Genomic DNA, 24612 nt, shown 5'->3' with positions numbered 1-24612 from the left:
TCTGTCCATGGTGTACTTGCTCATCTGCCTACTCTTCCCTCTGCCAGCCATCCCTCATCGCTCGTCCATCAACCAACCATCCTCCTCTGTCTTCCATCTCCCTCCTTAATCCATTTAACCATCTTCCACTTATCATCCTTCTATTGTTCTATCTGACTTGCCACCTAAGGAGCCCTGATGGCGCAATGGTTAAAAACTTGGTTGCTAACCAAAAGGTCAGTGGTTCGAACCCACCAGCTGCTCTGTGGGAGAAAGATGTGGCAGTCTACTTTTGTAAAGATTTACAGCCTTCAAAACCCTATAGGGCAGTTCTACTCTGTCCTATAGGGTTGCTGTGAGTCAGAATTCACTTGGCAGCAGTGGGTTGGTTTTGGTTTGGTCTTTCCATCTATCCATCATTTATTAGACCATTGATTGGAGTTGAAAACTAAGTCCTTTTCTGTCCCATTGTGGCTAAGCCTGAAATCACATAGTTGGTTTCAAATGAGATGTCTTTAGCTATGAATAGATGTGCAACAGCCTGCCCACAGAACCTACCTCCCTCTGAAAGGGAGAGTCACTTGCTCAATGTCTGTGTTCAAAGCATGAGCCCTGTTACAGTGAAGCAGAAGGAGCACTGGCCTAAGAGCCCAAAGACCTAGCTCCTCCCCCGACTCTGGCAGCGACTTGCTGTGTGATCTTGGGCAGGCCCCTTCCTCTCTGAGCCAGCTGTGCCCCTCTGTAACATGGTGAGCAAGGATGTGGAGCTAGACTTAGTGGGCAGTCAGAATGTGGGCAACATGTAGGGAGAATGAACCACTGTGTAGGGTGGCACTTACAAACATAGGTGGATGGATTGGAGATAAATAGGAGGTGCCTGAGGGTCCCAGCACCTGTCAAGGAAAGGGCACGTTGTTGGCAGGCACTTGGCCTGACACTGCAGATACCCGCCAGGTGGTGGCAGCCTGGGTGCCTTGCCAGTTGCAAATGGTGTCCAGGCATCTCAGTGCCACCATGATGAGGGAGGAGCTTGGGAGCCCCTAGCCTGCCTCAGTTTCCCAGCTAGGGGTTGGTCTAGGCTGCTGGCAGTCAAACTTTTCAGTCCCCTTTTTCAAACAAAAGCTTACCCAGGAGCACAAAATATAAGGTAGATAAAACAGGTTGCAGAAAGATGCATACAGTATGATATCTTTTATATTGAAAAAAAAGCACTACCCTGCATTTTCCCCAGGTGCCGTAAAAACCGGTTTCCACCAAGTCAGTCTTGACTCATGGTGACCCCACGTGTGTCCAAGCAGAACTGTGCTCCTCCATAGGGTTTTCAGAAGATCACCAGGCCTTTCTGAGGTGCCTCTGGGTGGTCTGGAACTGCCAGCCTTTTGGTTATTAGCCAGGTAGGTTAACCATTTGCACCACTCAAGGACTTTTTAGATACCATGTATATAATTTTGTAGAGAGAGATCTAGACAGACAGTAACAGTGATTCCTTCTGGACCTGGGAGAAGATTAAAATTGGAAAGCATAGCCAAAGAGGACTTCAGCATTATCTGTAATTAATGTTTTAATTTTTACAAGAAGATGTAATCTTGTATCCCTGGTGAAGTTAAAATTAGTGGTAGAATTAAACACTAAAGACAATAAATAAATAAACAAAGCAGGTAAGCGTGGAGCTGCCCTGGTTTGGGCCACTTGGGGGCCTGGACCTGCCTGCTGGACCCCCAAGGTTCCTTGGAGGGACTCTGGGCCCAGTGACACTTGGCGCAGAAGTCTGAGCCCAACCACCCTAGGACAGGGGACGTGGCTATGGATGGTAGCCACCACACGGCAGGGCCTGGTGAAATGGGTGCTGGCTGAGTCCTGGCCATGGAGAGCCATCTCCTGCCTGGGGTCGTGGGGCTGTGGGCGTCCCTCTGTGCTACCAGCCAAGGGAGAGAAAGCGGAACCCCGAATCTCTTTTTTGTCTTCCCTTTGGCCAGGTGCTTTGCCTCTTGGCAGGCTGGAGGGCTGTTTAAGGGAGAAAAAAGGCCATCTGAAGCCTGAAGATAAAAAGAAGTCTTTTAGCCATCCCAGGAGAGGATGGCTTTAGCTCCCGTGTTGTTATGTAAAGCCGGCCCTAATCCAGCCATCTTAACCGCCTTAACTGGCCAGCTGGGAGCGCAAGGGCTGGGAGATTAAGGCCAGGCTTGGTGAGAGGGCTGGGGCTGCAGAGCTCCTTTTGAACTGTGGAAAGAACAGAGTAAACATCAAAAGCCCCAGGCTGGGTGAGCTGCCTGGGTGTGGCAGGGGTGGAGAGGTGAGGCTTGTAGGGGGAGCAGGGGAGAAGGACCCTCCCTCTGCTGACCACAGGGATATGAGGACAGAGGAGGTCGGCCCCCACTCACCTCCAGCATCCACCTGGCTTCCCTGCCACCTGGTGGGCAGGACGCCCGGTGGTGACAGCCTGTGGCTTGTGCCCTCAGGTGGAAATTGGTGCCAGGCCTGTTTGGCAGACCCATGTCACCCTGAGTGGCCTCCAGGAAACGCCAAGTCCAAGGGTGCCTTCCTTACCCATCGCCCTGCAACCACTGCCCCATCCCCGCTTCCTGACTTCCCACTGAAAACCTTCCATTGAAAAAGACCACAAATGGTTGCAAGCGCCTTCTCTCTGGCTGCCCTTCTCTGCCTGTCTACCCAGTGCTGTCCCTGCCCCTGACCAGCCTCTTCTCTCACTCCTGTCTCACCCTCTAGTCTGCACACTGCCCCCAGCACCCCTGAGTGCCTCTTTCCTGTCTCCTGGCCTCTTTGCTTGGGGTGAAAGCAGGCAGTGTGCAGCCGGCTTGGCATTCTCTGTAGAAAGTTGACTCTACAGCACCCAGTCCAGGCTGCTGGCCCTACTTCTCACGAAAGAGGCTCACAAAGCCATTGAAGTCAGGCAACCCCACCCCTCGGGGGCCCAGCCCAGTCCACCCAGTCACTGCTGCTGGCCTGGCCTTGTTTGCCCAGTGGTCCCCTCTCTGCTGGCCTGACCCTGTGTGGACCTGCAGAGCCTGTGGGTCAGCTGTGTTCCCCAGCCACGCAGGGCAGTGGCATCAGGACCAAGACCCGGGGGGCAGCAAAGCTGGGAGCTCACAGCTTGCCAGCCCCAAACTCTGCCTCCATTGTCAGTCCATGAGGGGCTCCCTCCTTCCTTTATTCTGACTGTGGGAATTTGCATAGGCTTTTAAAGTCAGACCCCTGCTCCAGCCTGGCTTTACCACAACTCACTGTGTGACCTTGGGAAAGCCACTTAACGTCTCTGTGCTTCAGTTTCCTCATTGGAGGCTGTCTTAGCCCTTATTCTTCAGGGTTATCATGAAGACAGCGAGGTAATTCATATAAACCCTGGTCCATATATTACAGAGCAAGATGTCACGACCACTACAAGTTGCCATTGAGTTGACTCCAACTCGTGGTGACCCCATGTGTGTCAGGGTAGAACCGTGCTCAACAGGATTTTCAATGGCTGGTTTTTCAGGAGTAGATCACCAAGCCTTTCTCTCGAGGTGCCTCTGGGTAGCCTCGAACCTCTAACCTTCATTTAGCAGCCGAGCATGTTAACGATTTGCATCACCCAGAGGCTTCTGTTATTTCATAGGGTCCAGTTTTCTTTTAGAGATGCCAATCTGTGTTTATAATGATTTACCCGGTCTAGATCAAAGAAAATCTATTTTCAAAGTTTCTTTAGTCCTATGAGAACTAAAGAATTTTTAGTTCTCCTTTCTGTTCTTCCCCAAACACCAAGCTCCTTCCATCTTGGGGTTTTGCTCATTCCTCCCAGTTGCCCTCCCTCTGTGTCTTCCCATGGCTGACTTCTTCCCATGGCTGGGGAACACAGCTGACCCACAGGCTCTGCAGGTCCAAAAATTCCCTGAATTTTTCCTTGTGCCCCTAAGTACATGACACAGGTCTGGCATGCTGTAAGTGCTCAATTAATACTTACTGGAAGAATGAAGGAAACCCTGGTGGCATAGTGGTTAAGTGCTACAGCTGTTAACCAAGAGGTTGGCAGTTCAAATCTGCCAGGTGCTCCTTGGAAACTCTATGGGGGCAGTTCTCCTCTGTCCTACAGGGTCGCTATGAGTTGGAATCGACTCGACAGCAGTGGGTGTGTGGTGGTGAGAAGAATGAAAGTTGGTCCTATGAAGTCACTGAAGTCAGGTAGCTTCTCTCCTTGGGAGGCCTTTAGTCCCCTCATTCGTCCTATGAGAACTGAGGCCCAGAGAGGAGAGGTGACATGTCCAAGGTCACACGCAAACTGAGGAGAGAACCCCAACTTGTTCAACATGTGTTTACTGAATTCCTGCTCACGTGGGGGTCCCTGCTGTCAGGGTGCTCTTGTGAGGGAGGAGGTGGTTAGTAAAGAAGTCAGCAAATAAGCACACACGTTTCCAGTGCTCATCAAAGAGGTAAAACATCCAGTGAGAAAGTGGCATTTCAGCTGGGATACAGATTCCAGGAAGAAGTCAGCCATGGGAGGACACAGAGGGAGGGCAACTGGGAGGAATGAGCAAAACCCCAAGATGGAAGGAGCTTGGTGTTTGGGGAAGAACAGAAAGGAGGCCAGTGTGTTAGGAGGAGACATGAGGGAATGAGGGTGCAGCGGTCAGCCAGGGTCAGACCACACACTTTTGAAGAGAAACCATTGGAGAGTTTCAGGCAGGTGAGTGCTAGACCCTGACTTCCATTTTAACGAGAGAATTATGGCTCCAGGAAGGGTGGATGTGTGGGAGGGGAGGGAGGAGGGGATGTGAGAGCAAGCGGAGGAGGTGATTCCAATAGTGCAGGCGAGAGAGGCTGAGCACTGGCCTAGGGTGGGAGCTGTGGGGCTGGAGAGAAGTGGACGGGTCTGGGACATGCGGAGGGTGGAGGGTGGCCGAGGGGCAGTGGTAGTTCAGTGGTAGACTTCCATTCTTGCCTTCCGTGCGGCAGACCTGGGCTTGACTCCCGGCCAATGCACCTCAAGCACAGCTCACAGCCGTCTGTCTCTGGAGGCTTGTGTGTTGCTATGATGCTGGATAGGTTTCAATGGAGCTTCCAGACTAAGATAAACTAGGAAGAAAGGCCTGGAGATGTACTTCTGGATATCAGGCAATGAAAACCGTATGGATCACAACAGTTCGCTCCACAATTCATCATGGAAATGGCACAGGACTGGGCAGTGTTTTGTTTGTGGGATCGCCACGAGTCGGGGGTGACTTGATGGTGGTCAGCAACAACAACAGAAGGTGGTGGGATTGAGGATGTGCATGAGGGAAAGAACCTTAGACTTCCGGCTTAAGAAACTGAGGAAACTAAAGTGGTGTCATCCCTGAGGTGGAGGCTATGGCAGGTGACAACCAAGCTTCTGCTTTCAGACATGTTGGTTTTGAGATGCCACTGTGACATCCGTGTAGAGATGCTGAGTAGACAGATACCCGAGTCTGGAGTTCAGGGGCGGCTGGGCTAGAGAGAGAATCAGGACTTTTCCTCAGGAAGTAGCTGTCGCTGGTTCTTCAGGCCTCTCGGGCAGCCGTAGGGCTGGCTGGTTGCTTCCCTGGAAGTGTGAAAGGACGAGAAGTTCACTGATCAGCAGCAGGGACCCCAGCCTGAGGGGGCAGGCAGGCCACACCCGCTGGCTTCTCTCCCCTCAGTTCAGAGCCTGTCCTGTCAGGGAGTGTCAGCCGGCCCTGACTCCACTCTGCTGCAGTCCCCCAGAAGCCCGAGTTTCCGTGTGGTGACAGAGAGAACAAGCAGACTTTGTTACCTAGGCGGTTTCTCTCAAGTCTGTTCTTCATAAAAGCTCAGCTTGAACAGTGGAAATTCTGACTTGTGTCAGATACTGAGGAGGCTTTAATAGTTTCAAGTAGCTTGGGGTTAGATTTTAAAAGTTGAATTTCATCATATGTTTTAACTTGGGTGGGGATGGGGGAAGAATGGAAGGGACATGATATTTTTAGCCCAGAGAAGGTTTTTTCCTTCTCCCTCTCTGGGCGTTTCTTCCTCCCTCTCTGAACAGATGTTCCGTGTCTCAATCCTGTTCAAACCTCAAAGCGGAGTGGCCATCAACCTTGTGCTCTGATGAGAAAAAAAGGCCAGAATGCTATTTCCCCTCAGCCACGACTGGTCCTTAAGTGAAATCTACTAACAGTAAAATGCAGCCTGGGGAGAAAAAGAATCCCAGTGGCATTTCTGTACCCAGGAAGGGGTAGACGCCCACTGGTGGCAAAAGCCAGCAGCCACCCTAGAGAGTACTGCACTGAGTAAATTACTGTTTTGGTTTTGTTCTTGTCATTGTTTTTCCTGAAAAGCAGGAGCTCCAAGTGATGGATTAGTTAAGTCAGGATCCTATGAGTTTTTTTTTTTTTTGAAACACAATTCAAACTTGCTTAAGTTGGAATTAAAAAATCCCAGGATAGGTCTTGCTCGAAAAGGCCTCACTGGATCCAGGAGCTCAAGTCATGCCGTCAACACACACACACACACACATTGATACACACACTCGTACACATGCACGCTTACTCACACACATGCATACTGTCACACACACATACATACTCCACACTCACACACACACACACACACGCTAACACACACACATTCGCACATACACACACTCTCTTCATCTCTTTCTCTCACTGCCTGTCTTTCCCTCTCCATCATCTCTCCCTCTGCCCTCCTGTGTTAGCCTCTCCCCCTAAGGTGCCAAAGATGGTTACCACCAGCTCTGGGCTGTCATGTCCTATAAGCTCAGCAATCCCAGGAGAAAGAGAGCATGCAAGTCTCAATATTTCTTGCAGAAGATTGACTCTCACCTTACTGACCAGAGTGGATTCAGGCTTATACAATTTTGGGGGTTCTTTTTAAAGAAAAAGAATACATGATTCTTTTATTCTTTTATGACCATGAACGACATGTATGTATCCTGCTGAACCTAAATAAATATATCTGTTGCTCAACTTCCCCTTAGTGAAACCCCAAAAACGCCTATATTCAGCCCACACCACCTGATACAAGGGGAAAAATGGAAAAGAGACATATAGCTTCACAATAAAGCCTCCTTTGGTACTGACCTAGGACCGGCCACGTGGCCATCAGGATGAAATGAGCTGGGTCAGGCCTGGGTACACGCCTGACGCTGGTGTGGGATCCACCCTCCACAAACCCTGCGGATTGAGGGTGGGGGAGGAGTGGCTCCTCAAAAGGAAACCGCTGTGCTATTCTCAGAAGAATGGGGATGGTTGCTGGACAGGCAGGAACAGGTGTCAACTCTTGTGGTGTGACAGGGTGGGGAGAGCAGTGCCCGGGAGCAGGAACCTGGCACTTTGGTTCTGTTTCCACACCTGGGTTCAAATCCCAGTTCTGCTACTTACTGTTGTTTCTTGGTTTAAAAAAATTATTATTATGCACTAGGCGCTCCTTGGAAACCCAATGGGGCAGTTCTACTCTGTCCTTTAAGGTCGCTATGAGTCGGAATTGACTTGACGACAATGGGTGTTTTTTTTTTTTTTTTTTCATTTTGCGACCAGAAAAAAAACCCATCGCCCTTGAGTCAATTCCGACTCATAATGTATTGTATGTTGGGACTAAAGTAGAAAGAGTCAGACAATTAAGTGAGTAATGAGAATAATGATATAATATAGGCACACGACACAGCTGCTAACTGAAAGGTTGGTGGTTCAAGTCTACCCAGAGGTGCCTCGGAAGAAAGCCCTGACAATTTGCTTCCAAAAAATCAGCCATCGAAAATCCTGTGGAACGTAGTTTAACTGCGACACACATGGGGTCACCACGAGTTGGAATCAACTTGAGGACACCTTTTTTTTTTTTTGTTTTAGCAGGGACACCTAACCTAGCCCTTCAGGGCATGAGGGCTTGCTTCCCAGAGAAAGAGAAGCTTAAACTGAAGACTCGGAATGAGCAGAAGTTGGAGAAACGAAAATACTGTTCTTGGCAGGGATGACAGTGTGAGAGCATGGGAGGGTCAGAAAATGGAAGGAAGTTCCATGAAGACATAGGGCAGAGAAGCAGCAGAGCCGGTGCCGTGGTCGGCCTCAGAAGACCACGTGGAAGGCTTTGAGCTCAACCTTAGTGGAAAGGGAGCTAGCTAGTGGAGGATTTTAGCAAGTCCCAGATGGGGCAAACGCTTTGTGCTTGACTATTAAACTAAAGGTTAGCAGTTTGAACCCACCCAGCTGTGCTGCGGATGAAAGTCCTGGTAATCTGTTTCTGTAAATATTGTTGTCTCACGCCATCAAATCTATTCCCACCGAGGGCAACAGCCGAGAAACCCCTATGGAGCAGTTCTACTCTGTAACACATGGGGTCGCCATGAGTTGGAATCAACTCAAAGGCAATGGATTTGGTTTGGCTTTTGGGCAGTGCAAAAGCTTGGCAGTTTGAGTCTACCCAGGGGTACCTTGGAAGAAAAGCCTGGTGGTCTACTTCCAAAAAATCAGCCATTAAAAGCCCTATGGAGCACAGTTCAACTCGGACGCACACGGGGTTGCCATGAGTTTGAATCGACTTGATGGTACCTGGTTGGAGGGTTTTATGGAGGAAGACAACTTCATCAGTTTTGCTTTGTAAGCTTAGTTTCCTCTGCTGTAAAATGAGAATAGTAACACGCTCCTCGTGGAGTTAGGAGGATTTAATGAAATAAGGCGTGTAACAGATGAGCGTCCTGTCATCCCCTGAATGTGCACTGGCAACTAGTGACTTCCCCAGCAGCATCCCCAGAGCAGCCCGCCCATGTGTGTGCTTGCGTTGACAAACAGGTTTGTGCATCTCCAGAATCCTCGGCCCCTAATGACAGCCTGGTACAGATTATGCAAGAAACCATTTGGCCTGGAATGTGTATGTGATATCTTTCTCTTTTTACTGGCAGCAGATTTCCCTGTCTAATTATATTCGGCATAGGCTAATATTAAAGTTCGTTTGCATTCCCTCGAACAGCTGCTGTCAGAGGGTCGGGGACTCAGAAACATCCTGGCAAGCCATCCTGAGACTCAAATATTTGTGGCAGATAATCTGTACGTGGACAATTGAGAAATAACTGTGGATACGTTAGGGCGAGTGTCCAGCCTCCAGCAAGGAAGCTCTGGCTTGTGTTAAATCTTACGCTGTATCAACTGAGAAGGGTTTGCCAGGTAACTGGGCTGAGAGAGGTGTCCACCAGGCATTGAAGTATTAGCAATTTCTGGTCTTTAGTGGGGAGAATTCAGTCATAACTGTGTTTCAAATTTCAGTCTCTTCCAAAGTTTAACATCAACCAGGCCTTTCTGGATTGTGTTAAGATTAGCTGACATTGGTTGATAGCATCCAGGGTTTGGATTTTAGCCTAAGTATGGGATTCAGGAACAGACCAACCCCTTTTCAACCATCCCTTCTTCCCATGCCAGTTCCCAACCTCAGCCGAGCCAGAACTTAATGTGTGTTTGTTATGCAGCCAGCCTTATCCCACCTGTAGGATTTGGTGCATTTCAGAAGACTACCGTGGAATGCCTGCTCTGAGCGTGTATGGAATGTACCAGGCACCGTGGACAGGCCTGGAGCAGTAGCAAGATGGGCCTCAACGCTCAGGAACAGTTACAGTCTAGCTGAGCAGATAGGTCCCTGGGTGGCGAAGTTTGTGCTTGACTGCTAACCGAAGGAGCCCTGGTAGCGTAGTGCTTAAGAGCTAGGCTGCTAACTGAAAGATCGGCGGTTCGAACCCACCAGCCACTTCACAGGAGAAAGTTGTGCCAGTCTGCTTCCGTAAAGATTTACAGCTTTGGAAACCCTATGGGCCAGTTCTACTCTGGCCTGTAGGGTCGCTAAGAGTCTGAACTGACTGGATGGCAGTGGCTTTGCTTTTCACTAACCTAAAGGTTGGTGGCTTGAACCCACCCAGGCGAGGAGACCTGCTTTCGTAAAGATTACAGCTGAGAAAACCCTATGGAACAGTTCTACTCTGCAACCCGTGGAGTCACCATGAGGCTGAATGAACTTGACAGCAATAGGTTTTTAGCTGGGCAGATGTGGCAGGCGCCTGTGTAGCGGTCAGAAGAACCCCATAGGATGGTGCAGAATATACTGCTGGATGGAGTGAGAGTAGACGGCACCCTGCTAGCTCCGAAGTGCACTTGTGCAGACTCGCAAAAGGTGCCCGTCCTCAAGACACTTTTCTGCCGTCTGTCTGGAAATGTGATAAGCAATACACAAATCTCTGATGTCCGTCTCTTGAACAGTGCCTCCCGGAGCTGGACAATGCACACAGGTCAGCAACTCCCAAGTAACCCCAGGGGAAGAGCCCTGAGGTGCTCATCCCATTGCCAGGCTGCATAGGAGGGTGGGGCTGTGGGGGGCTGGGGCTGCTTTATTTCACAGCCCTTCTTTTCCTGCTGTTTGGGTGGCACCAGCTGTCAACAGCTCTGGCTGGGTGGGCTGTGCCATCCTGCTGCCTGGGTCACTGCTTTTTGCCAGAGTAAACAGTACAGAGAAAGTGACCGTGGCTCTACCAGCATGCGGTCCCAAACCAGCCGCTGACGCCTCCCATCGGGCCAGCCTGGGGGTGGGACGCCAGACCCGTGAGTGATCAAAGCCTCCACATTCAGGTATTTCCTCACTTTCCCCAGTGGACAGCCAAGCGCACTCTTCTTCCCCGCCCCCCTTTTTTTTTAACTGGGGGAGGGGAGAGGGAAAAGCCTGTCTTTGATCTCGGCGGAGGAAAAAAGTCTGTTCTATTCAGGCTTTTGGCTAACACAACAAACAGTGTTTAAAATTTAACTTTGCTTAATTAATTAGTAATTCTGTTTAATGCTGTCTGATCTCCCTCCAAAAGGTATTTTGAAGCTTGGGAAGGGAACATCAAAGGGAGCCGGGTGAAGATGGTCAAGTAATGCATTTAATCTGGCAGTTGCTGGGGGTGGAGAGATGCCAGGTTGGGAGCTAGTGTGGGAGAGAGCTGTCATTTGGTAAATACCGCGAATCGGCTCCTCGTGGCTGCGGTGTGAGGAGGGGCCGGGGTTGGCTTTCCAAAGAAGGAGCTCCACACACCGCCCCCAGAATCCTTTGGGCTGACAGTGGGTTTTCAGGAAGCAGAGTTGACATTTTCTTTCTTCCAAGGCCACTGTGGACGGTTGAGCAGGTTGGGTACTGCACAAGGGTTTCCAGTTGAGCAGGCGAGTAGTGGCTGAAATCCAGCCTTCGCTTGCCTCCTTGGACATGCACCCTGGGTTTTTTGTTTGTTTGTTTAGGGAGAGGAGGGAGTGCTGCATTCACCTAAAGCAGCAGTCCACACAGGTTTCTGTAAAGGGCCACGGCTTCGTGGGCCATAGGGTCTCCGCAGCAACTACTTAGCTCTGCCATTATAGAGCGAAAGCAGCCCTAGGCAGTTTCTATGTGTGTGGCTGTGTCCCAGTAAAACTTTATTTACAAAAACAGGTGGTTGGCCGCGTTTGGCCCTTGGGTTGTAGGTTGCCCACCCCTGCCCTCAGTCATCCGAAGGTGCTTCATAGGCAGCTGTGAGATTTTGCTTTTCTCCTAACTCCATCCTTTCCTTCTGTTCCCTTCCTTTGTCTTCCACCTTTTCTCCTTCTTTCCTTTCTTCCTTCAAGTTTGCGGCATCCCCTCTTCTGACTATGACTTTGCAATTGAAAGAGCAATCCCAGTTCCCCTGAAATTATGCCTCCCAAAAATAATTGCTGGGGGAAAAAATGGCTGGGCTGAGCAGGAGTAAGGGACAGAGAATGGGATGGAACTCTAAAGCCCGTCTTGACGGAGTGACCTGGACAGCCTGCACCAGGCACCCTTCACCTCTTCTGGCTGTCAATGAGCTTTGCTGTCTGAAGATAGATGGCTGAAGAGTGATTTGTCCTTTCCAGGGATGGCTGGGGGCCAATGGCAGTTTGACTCTGTTTGGTTTCAGGTGTGGCTGGAGAAGAAAGGTCCCTGGGTCTCTGCCTCTGCGTAGTTTCTGACTGGTTCTCTTCCTCCTCTTCTGGCCATTGGGCAGGAGACAGCAAGAGAACAAAAAGCCTTTTTTGGTGGTTACAGGAGGGGAACTGAGTAGCCTCTTTCCTGGCCCCCAGGGTCTCAGAGCAGCAGTCCTGCTGCCCATCTGTGCTGGAACAGGCACCCCAGTGGGCTCGGTGACCACAGAGCAGTGTGGGTATCTGAGCTGGGGCAGGAGACGGACCCGCTGGTGAAGAGGGCAGTGTAGACCCTGCTTATCTTTGGATAAGATGTATGAAGAGAGTGAGGAGTTGAGGGGAGTTCCCACCTCCCTGGGTGAGGAGAAAGGAAGGAAGGGAGGCCAGGGAGGACCTGAGGGAGAACAGGCTCTCGCGTACATGGCGAGAATCAGGGAGTTGCTCCCGAGAAGGAGCAAGTAGGGACAGAGGTTTCTTTTTTTTTGGATTTTATCAAGTGGAACTTGAAAGTGAACTTGAAGGTGGTTTTCTGATAACTTCCCTTTGAACTTGAAGTTTGGTTTCGATAAGGCTGGCCGGCTTGCATCTCCAGCCAGGACCTCTGCTGAGGGAGGCAGCAGCTTTGAAGATGGAGCTGTGCTTTGTTTTTCTTTCATCCTTTTTTTTTCCCCTGGGGGGTGAATGGAGGACGTTATAGGCCACGATATCACTGTGATTTCTCCAGTGGGACAGTTTTGGCGTGAGGATGGTTGTCTGGATCTGTGCTGTCACCTGGGGACCATGGATCATCTATGTGCTTTGTAGTGCCAGCATTTATTGCACACTTACTGCGTGCCGGCCACTGTGCTAAGTAAGCATGTTTCTCGCTGCATCCTTCCAACAGTCCCATGAAGAACCCTTTTATCCGCATTTTGCAGATGAGTGGGCTGAGGTCTGGAAAAGCTGATCGCCTTGCCCAAGTCTGTCCAGGACAGTCCGTGGTGGATTCAGGAAATGAACCCAGCTGTCTGAGCCTGAATGTGCCCTCCCAGTCTCATGCTGCACCCATAGAGAATTCTGGAAATTTCTAGGCTGAGGGCTTCACTTAGTGCTGGGAATGGGAAGAGACCTAGCTCCCTGACTCATTCAGACAAGCCTCTCGACCTTTTTGCCTCATTTTATTATCTTTCCAGTGGGGATGACAGCAGTGCCCACTGCTCTGTAACCTGGCTGGCCCGTGATGGCAGCAGTCTTGGTCCAGCAGGGCATGGGTAGATTTGGGATGGAGGAGTCAAGGGTGGCCCAGGCCATGTGCTTGGCTGTCCTTGGGCCACTGGCTAATCACCCACCCACCTTCTCTGGGGTTTGGCGTCCTACCTTCGAGTGGGACTTGGGAACTGGATGGGACACCTTCTGCCATTGAGCTGTTTGCTTGGGAGAAACAAGGAGGGCAGGACTTTGCTTTCTCGATGACATCAGAAGCAGTCAGTGTCAGTAGCTTCCCCCGACAACCACCAGCAGTGGGGATGCCAAGTGTCCCCAACCATGAGGTCTTTCGAGGAGTCAGATTTTTTTTAAGGCTTGTTCCCCACTGGCCTTCTTCTGCTAACCCCTTCTCTCTATTCCAGGGGAGGAGCTGGGGTTCGTGGTCAGGGTTGGGGCCTCGAGCTAGGCTCTTGACAGCACTGGGGAGTTGTGGCCTGGGCATAGGGGGCAGTGCATGATGGAGGCACCCTGCATACCACTGTGAGTTTTCAAGGTGAAGAGAGGGAATGGGACTCTGGGTCAGCAAGGGCGAAGCGGGTGGAATTGCCGGGCCGGGTCCCTCAGGTGCAGCTGGCATGGCCTTCCTATCCCCACCTGTCTGGACTGGTGACCCAGAGTCTCCATATCTTCATCTTCTTCCCCTCCCCAACCTGCTCCCCACCTCACCCTGCTCCCCGCTCACCCCGCTCCCTGTGTGTATTTGAGACAATGCCTGTGTAACCATTCGTATGGCAAAAGCCCCACTTCTGAGAAAACTTGGTGTCTTCATTTTCTAGGGCCACTGTAACAGAAATACCATAAGGGGGTGGCATTAGAGAATGGAAATTTATGTTCTCACCGTTCTGGAGGCTAAAGCCCAAGCCAGGGTCTCAGCTGTGTTGATTCCCTCCTTGTTGGCAGCCCTGGGCGTTCCAGGTTCCTTGCCTTGTAGACAGTCCTCATGTGACATCTGTGTTCCCCAGTGAGCGCCATACCTGTCTCTGTATCTATGCTGCTCTTTACTCAGAAGTGACTAGGTTTAGGATCCACCCTACACTGGTATGACCTTAACTGATTACATTAGATTGCATTGTGGAAGGCGATTACATTATGTTACATCCACAGTTACAGGGGACACGATTCAATCCATAACACTTCACTACCAACTGACCTGATTCGTAAAAGAGTAAATAGGGGTGAGGGCATCATTCTCCTGTCGGCTGCTCACAGCCAGAACCCCTGAGCCCTGGGCTCTCAGCCGTTCACAGCCATCACTTATGGATCCACACAAGCACCCCCCTGAGGAGGCGATTATTATCATCCCCACTTTACAGATGGGAAAACCAAGACGTCTAGGGAAGCTATGGGACCTGCCAGGGTCATACATAGTGCAGGGAGGGTTAGAACAGGTGGACTCCCCACCCTCCAGACTGGCTTGTCTCCCTCAAAGCAGGCTGAGAGAGGCACCGGGACTCCTGAGCCAAGCCATCAATGGCCTAAGCCTTTCTCACTCGAACCCCACTACTTGGGTTCAAATCCTAGTTCTGTCATTCTCTAGCAAAGCACTTCACCTCTCCGTGCCTCAGTGCCCCTCTTTGGAAAAGGGAGTTAATAGAGGCATGATGGTTCAGTTGTAGAATTCTTACCTTCCATGTGGGAGACCCGGGTTCAATACCCGGCCAATGTACCTAATACACAGCCACCACCCTTCTCAGTGGAGGCTTGTGTGCTGCTATGATGCTGAACAGGTTTCAGCGGAGCTTCCAGACCATAAGTCAGGGCCAACTCAATGGCGGCTAACATGAACAACGATGAGTATATAGGTATGTTACTTAAAATACAGTGACTGCCTCACAGGGTTGCAGTGAAGACTGAGCAAGTCTGTGAATGCGAGTGTTGACTAGCACTCTGCAAGGCACTGCCTGGTTTTTACACACAGTGGCCGCCAAGGTGAGGGGCACACTGGGAAGTGCCCTGGGGCCCACAGGACAAGGGCCCACCGGGAGACCTGAGGGACTGGGGACCACTTCTGGGTCCTTATCTGCAAAGCTGGGTTGTGTGGGTGTGGTGGGGGTGGGAGTGGGGAGGTGCACAGCCCCCCACCTAGTTTGCTGGCCTGGTGGCCTCATTTCTCCAGGCTCCTGGCTTTCCAAAAAATCCAGCCATGCCTTGATCTCTGGTTGAGGCAGCTGCCCAGGGGTCTCAGCTCCTCTCGTGTCCCCTGGGTGACCTCGATGCCCTCAGGTGGGTATGGGGGAATGGGGGAAGGTCCCTCAGGTAGGATCGTACTTGTCAAGGAGGACCACAGAAGTCACTGCCCCAGGAAAGCTATGCGAGTCTAATGAGAGGGTAGCTGTGAACAGGCTCTGGAAAAGCCAGGCCCCCAGGCAAACCCAAGTCCCCTTTGTCAGGAAGAGGCAAACTAGCAGAAGGGCAAATTAGTCTTGTGGGAAATTTCAAGATTTGATGAAATTTTGTTGGCTGGGTCCTAGGTAAAGGAAAGTGGGTGCTACCCCAAACCCCGCTCCTGTGACCTCTTGGGAGGGTCTCATAGGAATATAGTGTCAGTAGGCGACAAGCTTTCATACCTACCTCCTGCTGCTCCTGGAGGGATGCATGAAGGCCTGAGACTTTTGGTGGAGGGAATGGACTCTCTGGGTGAGCAGACCCTGAAAAAAGGGCTGTATTGGAGCAGAGCGAGCTAACTCTCACACATACCATTGTGTGTGTGTCTTTGCGTTTGTGTATGCGTGCGCATGTACGGGTATGTACCCCCGTGCCCTTCACCAGCCCAGCTGAGCCCAGTTGCTGCAGCCCCTCCTGATCACCCACCAGTGTCTTTGAGCAGGCCAGAGTATCAGCATGCAAGGCAGTGAGACTGAAGAAAATGGGCCATGCTTCCCAAGCTCTCCCCTGTGGTCCACAGAGTCCCCCTGTCCTTTGGCCCCACACTGCTGTGTGTGGCTGTACATCTCTGGATGGCACCTGGGCTGAAGGCTGCTTCTCTGAGCTGGGAATTGGGTGCAGAGAGCGGGCCTGAGTGGCTGGTGTGGACGTGTCCTGAGGGGATCGCCCCTGGGTAGCCCCCGGCAAGACGAGTGGCCAGAGAGATTTAGACCCCAGCAAACTGGCTGGGCAGGAACAGAACCCAGCACCCAGGCGGGAATGTCCTCACGCCAGGCCTGGGGACAGAGCCACAGGCGAGTGCAGCTTCATCTGGACAGCTGGACGTGGGGAGCCCCTCCTGCCATGGTGGAGGCACAGTGATCTCCTCCTCATGCCTCCTCACTTGTCCCCACAGTGGCCCTGCCGCCAGAGAAGACCGACGGGCCGGGCAGTGCAGACGAGAAGAAGATGGAGAAAGTGGGTGAGCCCTGCCCAGCCTCCAAGAAGCAGCTCAAGTTTGAAGTAAGTTTCCTTTCCCAGTGCTGGGCCCTGGTTTTTTCTCCTCAGGTTGGTGCTTTGGCAGAGGGACGCTGAGGCCCATCCAGATGTGAGGGCCCATCTGTGAGAGGTATCACCTCCACTGGCTCAGCACAGACCCCCAGGGACCCTCAGCCTGTCTCCTGGCCTCTCCAGGTGCTGAGGACCCTGCTGAGCTGTGGCCTGGTGACCTGGGAGGAAGGGCATGGGAGTGGGCAAGGGGAAACATGGTTCTGAGCCCCAGAGCTGCTGTTAGCCTATTGTGTGACCACCTTCCTCTCTGGGCCTCAGTTTCCTTGTTGGTGAAACCTACCCTTCCAGCCCCTGAGGCTGCTCTGGAAACCACACAGGGTTTTCAGGTAGGGACGGGATGATCAGGTGGCAGATCTCTGGCACTACCCGGGCCTCAGTTTCCCTGTGTGGTCAGTGAGAGAGATGGCCTGGGGTACAGGAATGTGTTCAGTCTGTCCTCCACTGCCCACCAACCCCAACAGTGTATTAAGCTCCTTGAGCCCTGATGGCGCAGTGGTTAAGAGCTCAGCTGCCAACCAAAAGGTCGGCAGTTCGAATCCACGAGTTGCTCCTTGGAAACCATATGGGGCAGCTCTACTCTGTCCTGTAGAGTCGCTGTGAGTCGGAATTGACTGCATGGCAACGGGTTTTGGTTTATGCACCAAGCACAGTCAGTACCAGGTCCAGAGAGACACCCAAGTGAGCCCCAGCCCTGCCTGCCTGGAGCTGACCACCTTCTCCCTGCCTCTTTCTCCCTCCCTCCTCCCCTCTCTTTTTCCTTTCTGAGGAATAGCTCTGGAGCCAGTAGGCCCGGGTTCAAATCCTGGCTGTGCCACTTCAGGCAGGTCCTTTAATGTGTCCACTGCCTTGTCCAGCCCACCTGTGAAGTGGGGAGAGTCACTGTGTCAGCCTCAGAGGGGAGTTGTGAAGATGATGAGTTAGTGCATCTCAAGTGCCTTGAGGGTCCTCTGGTACCCAGGAAGCACTTCCATTCCTCCTTCCGACACTGTGAACAGCACCTGGTGGTTGCCAGGGGATGTGGGCATGCCCCTGCCTGCACGGGGGTGTGCATGGTGTGACCAGGGGCCAGGGGAGGCAATGGGCAGCCCCAGGAACTGCGAGGTGGGGATGTGACCGGATGTGAGCACCCAGAAGGCAATCACCTGCGTTAGGTAAGGAGCTGTCAAGTCTAGACTCTGTGCAGAGTCCGAGGAGCCCAGTGGCGTAGTGGTTAAGAACTCAGCCGCTGACCAACAAGTCAGCAGTTCAAATTCACCACGTGCTTCTTGGAAACCCTGTCAGGCAGCTCTACTCTGTCCTATAGGGTCGCTCTGAGTCAGAATCTACTGTATGGCAACAGGTTTGGTTTCAGGTTTTGGCGTGTTGCCCAGAGGAGGGAGCTGTAGCTGCAGCCGAGGGTGGAGGTAGGCATCCGAGCTGAGTCTTGGTGTATAGGAGGGGGGTTCGTGAGAGGAGGATGTGCAGGGGGACATTTAGGGTAAGGAGGCCACTTCAGACCCACGAGGGATGTGGGCACGTGGTAAAAGATGACACCGAAAGGGGGCAAGACGGTCACCAGGGGCCCTGGATGCAGGAGCTGAGGGGCGACAGGCCAGCCAACAGCTAATTGAGGGCCTAGGTTGCTAGCTTCTTCCAGGAGCCACTTCCCCCATATCCTGAGCCCACCAGGTCCCTACAGGGTCTTCTGGGGGCAGAGCCAAGCAGCCAAGGGAAAGCCTAGACCTAGACCCCTCGCTTCCCTGGAAGCCTGAGGGGGTCTTTCTGGAGAGGAGCTGGCAGGCTGCCTGGGACTCAGCAATGGTCCCTGAGGAGGACTCACCTGAGAAGTCCAGGTGGGGTAGGAGGTGAGATGACATACGCGTGACGGAGGTGGGAAAAGGTGGGGGGGGGGTCACTCAATTCATGTTTCTGAAATTCAAGCCAGAGGGGTCTTGTGGAGCCAAGCGGAGGGGCCAGAGGGAGGGAAGCAGGTGACCGCTGTGTGTGTGCGTGTGTGTGTGTGTGTGTGTGTGTGTAGGCAGGCATGTGGGTACTGTCTCAGATAAAACGGTGCCTCTGAGAGCAGAGCAGACACTTGGCAGGTATCAGACGGGCATATTACAACTGAGGGAAGGCTGACTTTGAACTCAGCGTGGGTTGGCCTGAGGACTGTTGGAGGGAAATGGCTTGAAGCTACAGAAGTCAGGGGCAGGGACATCGTGCTGGGGCACACTCCTGCCAGCATTCGGAGGCCAGGTACCTTCCCCTCTCTGGGGGGCTGAGCCTGTCCTCATGCCTGGCCAGCTGGGGCACCAGCTCTGTGGCAGAGGAGGGGGAGGCAGGCAGAGCAAGGTATGGAAGAAGATTCAGTGAATCTTGGGGATCTTAAAGACCATTTGCAGAGCCTCTTGACTCAAACAGCCATCCTTTCTAGAACTCTCTGTCTGATGCTTAGCCAGCCTCTGCATACACGTCTTCAGTGATGGGAGCTCAAAACTCCCAGATCAGATTCTTTGTGGTTAAACCTTTCTGATTGATATGAATAACCAAAAAACCAAACTGTGGAGTTGATTCTGACTCATAGCAACCCTACAGGACAAGGTAGAACTGCCCCATAGGGTTTCCAAGGAGCACCTGGTAGATTACAACTGCTGACCTTTTGGTTAGCAGCCGTAGCTCTTAACTATTCTACCACCAGGGCTCCTATGAATAAGGATAATAAAATTATTGTTATATTAATAATCGTTGCAGCAAAGACAGTAAGAGCTACCACCATTAACTGGGCTTTCCTATGTGCCAGACACTGAGCTTAGCAGTCTGCCTACTCCTTGTCTCCAGTTCCCCAAAGCAGAACCTGAGACAAGGGCTTGGGAGCAGGCAGTGTACTGGAGATGATGCCACGAAGCAGGAACAAAGGAGCAGGGAAAGAGGAAAGCCAGTAAGAGGGGGTTAACGGGTACGGGCCTGCCACGGGCAGCTGGGGCTCATTCCTGCTGGGAACCTTCTGAGGAGCCCTATAGGATCTTTGTAGATTGTCCCATGGGGGATGAGAGGCTGGGGAATTTACCCATCCCTCACTCATTCTGGACTACCTCTAGGGGCATGAAATCCTGGATCTTTAGGCTGCTCTTGGGGAGAGAAGCAGGAGCTTGAGGTAGGAGGCCTAGAAGTATTCACCACAGCTGCAGAGAAACTCTGAGGTGGGCTCAGGTGACATGGGACAGACAGGACATTTAATCCTCTTAGCAACCTTATGGGATAGATACTGTCATTTTCCATAATTTATACAGGGGAAACTGAGGCACAGAGAAGCACAGTGACATGCCCAGAGTCACGTAGCTGTGAAGGACCGAGCAGGGGCTGGGACTTGGGCCGACTCTAGAGCTCTGGCTGTGGTGCCCATTCTCTCCTGCCTTCCTGTTCAGGTGGCCATCCTGGGAGTCTGGCCTGGGCTTGCTAAGGAGCAGTTCCCTCTTGTCTTCCAGTAGCATCTAGCCCTTGGTCCCAGTTCAACCTTCGGGAGACCACAATGCCCCTCTCACCTCCTCCTCCTCTTGTGTCTGGCACCCTCACTCCCCAGGCCAGGCCTGCCTCTGGGCCGGGCACCCAGCACCCTAGCCAGTAGGTGACCATGCACGCCCGTCTGTTTGTGCCCCAGGAGCTGCAGTGTGATGTGTCTGTGGAGGAGGACAGCCGGCAGGAGTGGACCTTCACCCTCTACGACTTTGACAACAATGGCAAGGTCACCCGAGAGGTGAGTGCCTGCACAACCGCCTGCCACTCCCTCACCCTCGGGCACAGGACCAGGTCCAACTTCCTTGGGTACCCCTGCCACCACTGTCCCTCCTCCCTGAGGCCTGCCCTGGTTCCAGAACCCTCCTTTAATGGACGGCTGTAGTGGACAGTGGCTGTGTAGGGAGCCGACGGGGAGATGAAGGGAGCGAGGCTGCTGGGAACTTCAGGGGGACCTGGAGGGACATTCCAGAGGTACTGGGGATGAAGGGAAGTGACAGAGAAAGGAGCGGCTGGGGGCACTGTTCCCACCAGGGAAGGGCAGAGGGCAGGCCCAGAGCCCCAAGGCTTCTCTAGAGAGGGACCCCAGGCCCTGTGGAGTCCTGCCCAGCTCCCTTCTCTCTTGGATCTTGGAGCCCTAGGCCTGGGGCTGGGACCACCCCAGGCCACTTCCTCACCTCAACCATTCTGCCCTGGAGCTGCAGGACTGGGGGGACATACAGTGCCTCCCTCCCTTGGTACAGGAATGAACCCCCCAACCACCTTAAGTGCTTGCCACTCTGCGGGTCACTGAAGGGCCTCCAGCCTCTCTGCTCGTGGCCACCTCACAGCCTGTCCCTCTGCGTGTCTGTGTGTCTGGCCCCCTCATTCTCCCACACCCCTCTCACCTTTCTCCATGCCTGGTCTCTGCATGTTGAGCACCACTGTGCGCCCAGGCCCGGTACTGGGTGTGGAGGACACAGAGCGGAACATAGCAGACACAGTTCCTAACCTCAAGGCTCTGACAGTCTGATGAGGGGGGCCACCCTAAACAACCACAGGGTAATCATAAGCTGGGGTGTGTGCTGTGGAGGAAGTAAACAGGAAGATGAGGCAGAGACTAGCAGGAGCAGTCAGGGAGGGAGGCCTCTTGGAGGAGGCAACCCGGGAGCTGAGGTGTGACTTCTGCAGAGAGAATGCTGGGCCCCTGGGGAGCATTGAAGGAGGCTGGCGCACCAGCTGCCTGGGACCCTGGATTTGATTCCAGTTTCTACTGTAAGCCACTGGAGGGTGTTTTAAGTAGGGGCGTGGCTTGGTTGTGTTACTGCTGAGTCTCTGCCTCCCTTTGGCCCTGGGCCTTGGCATCATCCCTTTACCACCTTGTTTCTCTCTCCCCCTCCCTCCCTAATTTCCTCTCCCTCCCCAGGCAGCCCTCACTGCAGGTGTGTGGCCTGTGGCAGATTCGAGGCTCTGAGGTCAGCATGGCTGGGCCCCATGCCCAGCCTCCCTTCTGGCCTGTGAGGGCTCCAGGGCTGTTCTCAGAGAGAGTTGTTGAAGCTTCGCTGTCATATCTCCCTATCCCACTTCAGAGCTGAGTATTTCTTCTCTGTGGATAGTGCAGAAGTTGGCCTTTACGGCACCAGAGGAAGTGGACTATCTAGGGTATTGCACTGGGCCTGGGCATGTGGCGCTACTGAGGGATTTCCTCAAGCATGGCAAAGTGTTAGTTAAAAAATTAACAAGCTTGGCTTGTATTTTTAAGCTGATATTACAGTAAAGTTATCTAAAAGAAGGGTGTCAGATACGTGGACAGGGGCATAGTTTTAGTGCTTGCCTTTGGCGCCATTTCCTGTAGATGCACCACTAGCTGTACCAAACTGCTCAGTAGTGTCACGCACCCGGGGATGGTGTAATACCTGCCATACCCTAGATACACCCCTGTCAGAGGAGAGGCCTGGCTAAAAAAGGCCACCTCCCCCTCAGACTGAGGTTTAGACGATGTTAGAACTGGTTGGGGAGGAAGCTATGACTGGCTTTTATTCACTCAGGACTCTGGGGTGTAGGTGACAGAAACCCAGCTTACTTATTCCTGTGAGTAAAAACACGGGAATATAGTGGTTCCTGTAGCTGGAATTCCATCTGGGGGCACTGACTTCACAAGGCCCAGGATCTTCCAGACTTGGTCCTCTCCATGGCTATTTGCTCTGTATTTCTTTGTTATTATGCAGGCTCTCCCCTTGGTGGTAGCAATTTGATGGCCGGCAGTTCTAACCCATATCCCATCCTCTCCGAAACCCTCAAAGTGAGCGTCAACAAAAGCCCCAGAACCCAAGCTCATTGGCTCTGACTGCGTCATGTGTCCAGCTCTGAGCCAGTCATTTTTGCCCTGGGTTTGCAGTGCTTTAATTGGCTGAGCCTGGGTCATGTGCTCATCCTGGAGCCGGGGAAAAGTTATTTGACACACAAAACACTTAGACTGAGAGTGAGGGGCGTCTCGCAACATAAAGTCAGGGAGCCATCATGAGAAAAATGGGGATTGGATTCTGGGCAGGCAAAGCCCCTAGAAGGGCCTGGTGCTTTGGAAACTATGGAGACCCATCCCGGTTTGGGGACCCCTCTCTGGAGGCAGGTTATGGCTTAATTGACATATGAAGTCCACTCCAGTGACGCTAGTGCCAGCAATGATGTAGATAAGGGGGTTGGGGCTGTTCAGTCACAGACGGCGGGCAGCAGACAGCAAAAGCCTTGGACATTCGCTTACCCAACCCTGACTGAGCACTGCCTTTCTGCCAGCTCTGTGCTTCTTGACAGGGTCCCATCTGCTAATGGAGCCATGCCCATTTTGTGGGAGGGGATATTGTTGTTCAAGGATCAGTGAGCCACCGTTCTACCCCGTTTGGGAAATGGCAGCTGTGATATGATTATCTCAGCAAGGAAATGCATCACAGGTTTGTTAGCTGCTGTCCTGTCACACTGACTCATGGCGACCCCATGCACAACCAAAAGAAATGCTGCCCAGTCCTGCACCATCCCCATGGTCAGTTGTGGATGGGACCATAGTGATCCACAGTGTTTTTGTTGGCTGATTTTTGGAAGTAGATGGCCAGGCCTTTCTTCCTAGTCTGCCTTAGTCCAGAAGCTCTACTGAAATGTGTTCAGCATCACAGCAACACGCAGACCTCCGCTGGCAGATGGGTGGTGGCTGTGCGTGAGGTGCATTGGCCGGGAATGGAACCTAGGTCTCCCGCATGGAAGGTGCCAATTCTACCACTGAACCACCACTGGCTGCTCAGGCGGGCAGGCTGGGCCCTGGGGGTGTAGCAGTGGCGACTCCTTCTCATCTTAGATGTGCACCAGCGGAGAAGACACAGCTCCTCATAGCTGCCTTCTGGATTCCTTTCTGCTCAGAAGGTGCTGACGATAAAAGGGTTTGTCCCCCACCTGGGAGACTTTGCAGAAGCCTGTGGCAGACAGGTTTTCTGATGCTGCATGTCTGTCCCCCAGAGGAAACAAGGAACCGAGGGTTTGGGAGGAAGGTGCCCCAGCCTGGCCCGGGAACTTTTCTTCTTCTTACGAGGAGTGAGGAGGTTGGTGTCAAGTCACTGGAGGACCCAGCCTGGTGTTTCCCCTGAAGCCACTCCTCAAACCTGGCTCTAAGTGCTGTCCCCGCCCATGCTTTCTGGCCACCGGTGCACATGTTCCTGTGTGCGGGGAGCAGGCTCACACCTCCCACGGCATCCCCAGCCCGGAGCCAGCATTGGGGCTGATTTTCCAACTTGGAAAAAAGTACCTGTTTATCCTCCAGGCTCTCTTTCATGCAGTGAATATCTATGGGCACCAGCTGGTATGTGCCAGCTGTGTGCACCCAGTGGGGCTGGTTTTCAAGCTGGGATCATCAAAGCATACCTGTCTCTTGACCCTGAATCAGCTGGGACCTGCCGGGCTCATACCCAGGGCCCTAGGCCTCCCAAGGTGTGTGAAACAAGTTGTGAGACGTCAGTGTCCTGCTCTGTAAAATGGACCTAACAGTGCCGCCTTCATGGGCTTCCCAAGATGATGAGAGAGAGCAGGTACACATGGCTGTACCAAGAAGCTCTGTCCAGGAAAGGAGAAGAGGGGAGTGGAGGGCCCTCTGCAGAGCTCTCCAGAAGAGCTGGGGTCCCTGAGTGAGTGGCAAGTAAGTAGCTAGAGCCTGTATTTCTAACTGGTGGGCCCCACAATCCCGGTCTGGCCCTGAGAAGATTTAATGGAAGATTCTGGATTTCTGGCTTCTCTGAGGTGACTGTCAGCCCACATTGCCACAAAGCAAGTACCCCTAGTTGGCCCTCACCCTTCCTTACCCATCGTCATAGTTATCCAGTGCTGCTGTAACAAAAATACCACAAATGGGTGGGTTGGAAGAACAGAAATTTGTCGTCTCATGATTTGAGAGGCTAGAAGTTGAAAACAGGGCATCCGCTCTAGGGTAGGGCCCTGCCTTGTTGGTGGCCCCAGGCGTTCCTTGGCTTGTAAATGGTTCCTCACCTGGTCTCTTCTCATGTGTGTGCACACCTGTGTCTCTTCTGCTCTTTTTATT

General features: G+C 52.6%; 1 protein-coding gene across 1 annotated transcript in view; it reads left to right on the top strand.

Moving 5' to 3' along the window:
* The window catches only part of NKD1 (NKD inhibitor of WNT signaling pathway 1), a 112814-nt gene that overhangs the window by 77818 nt on the left and 10384 nt on the right, over positions 1-24612 (top strand). The window contains exons 5-6 of the mRNA XM_064273516.1: positions 16411-16517; positions 20203-20298. Of these exons, the coding sequence (XP_064129586.1) occupies positions 16411-16517; positions 20203-20298 (203 nt within the window). The remainder of the gene's footprint in view (positions 1-16410; positions 16518-20202; positions 20299-24612) is intronic.

This window comes from Loxodonta africana, chromosome 21 (assembly GCF_030014295.1).
Source record: "Loxodonta africana isolate mLoxAfr1 chromosome 21, mLoxAfr1.hap2, whole genome shotgun sequence".
Taxonomy (NCBI): Eukaryota; Metazoa; Chordata; class Mammalia; order Proboscidea; family Elephantidae; genus Loxodonta; species Loxodonta africana.
This window is presented reverse-complemented; position numbering and strand designations above follow the sequence as displayed.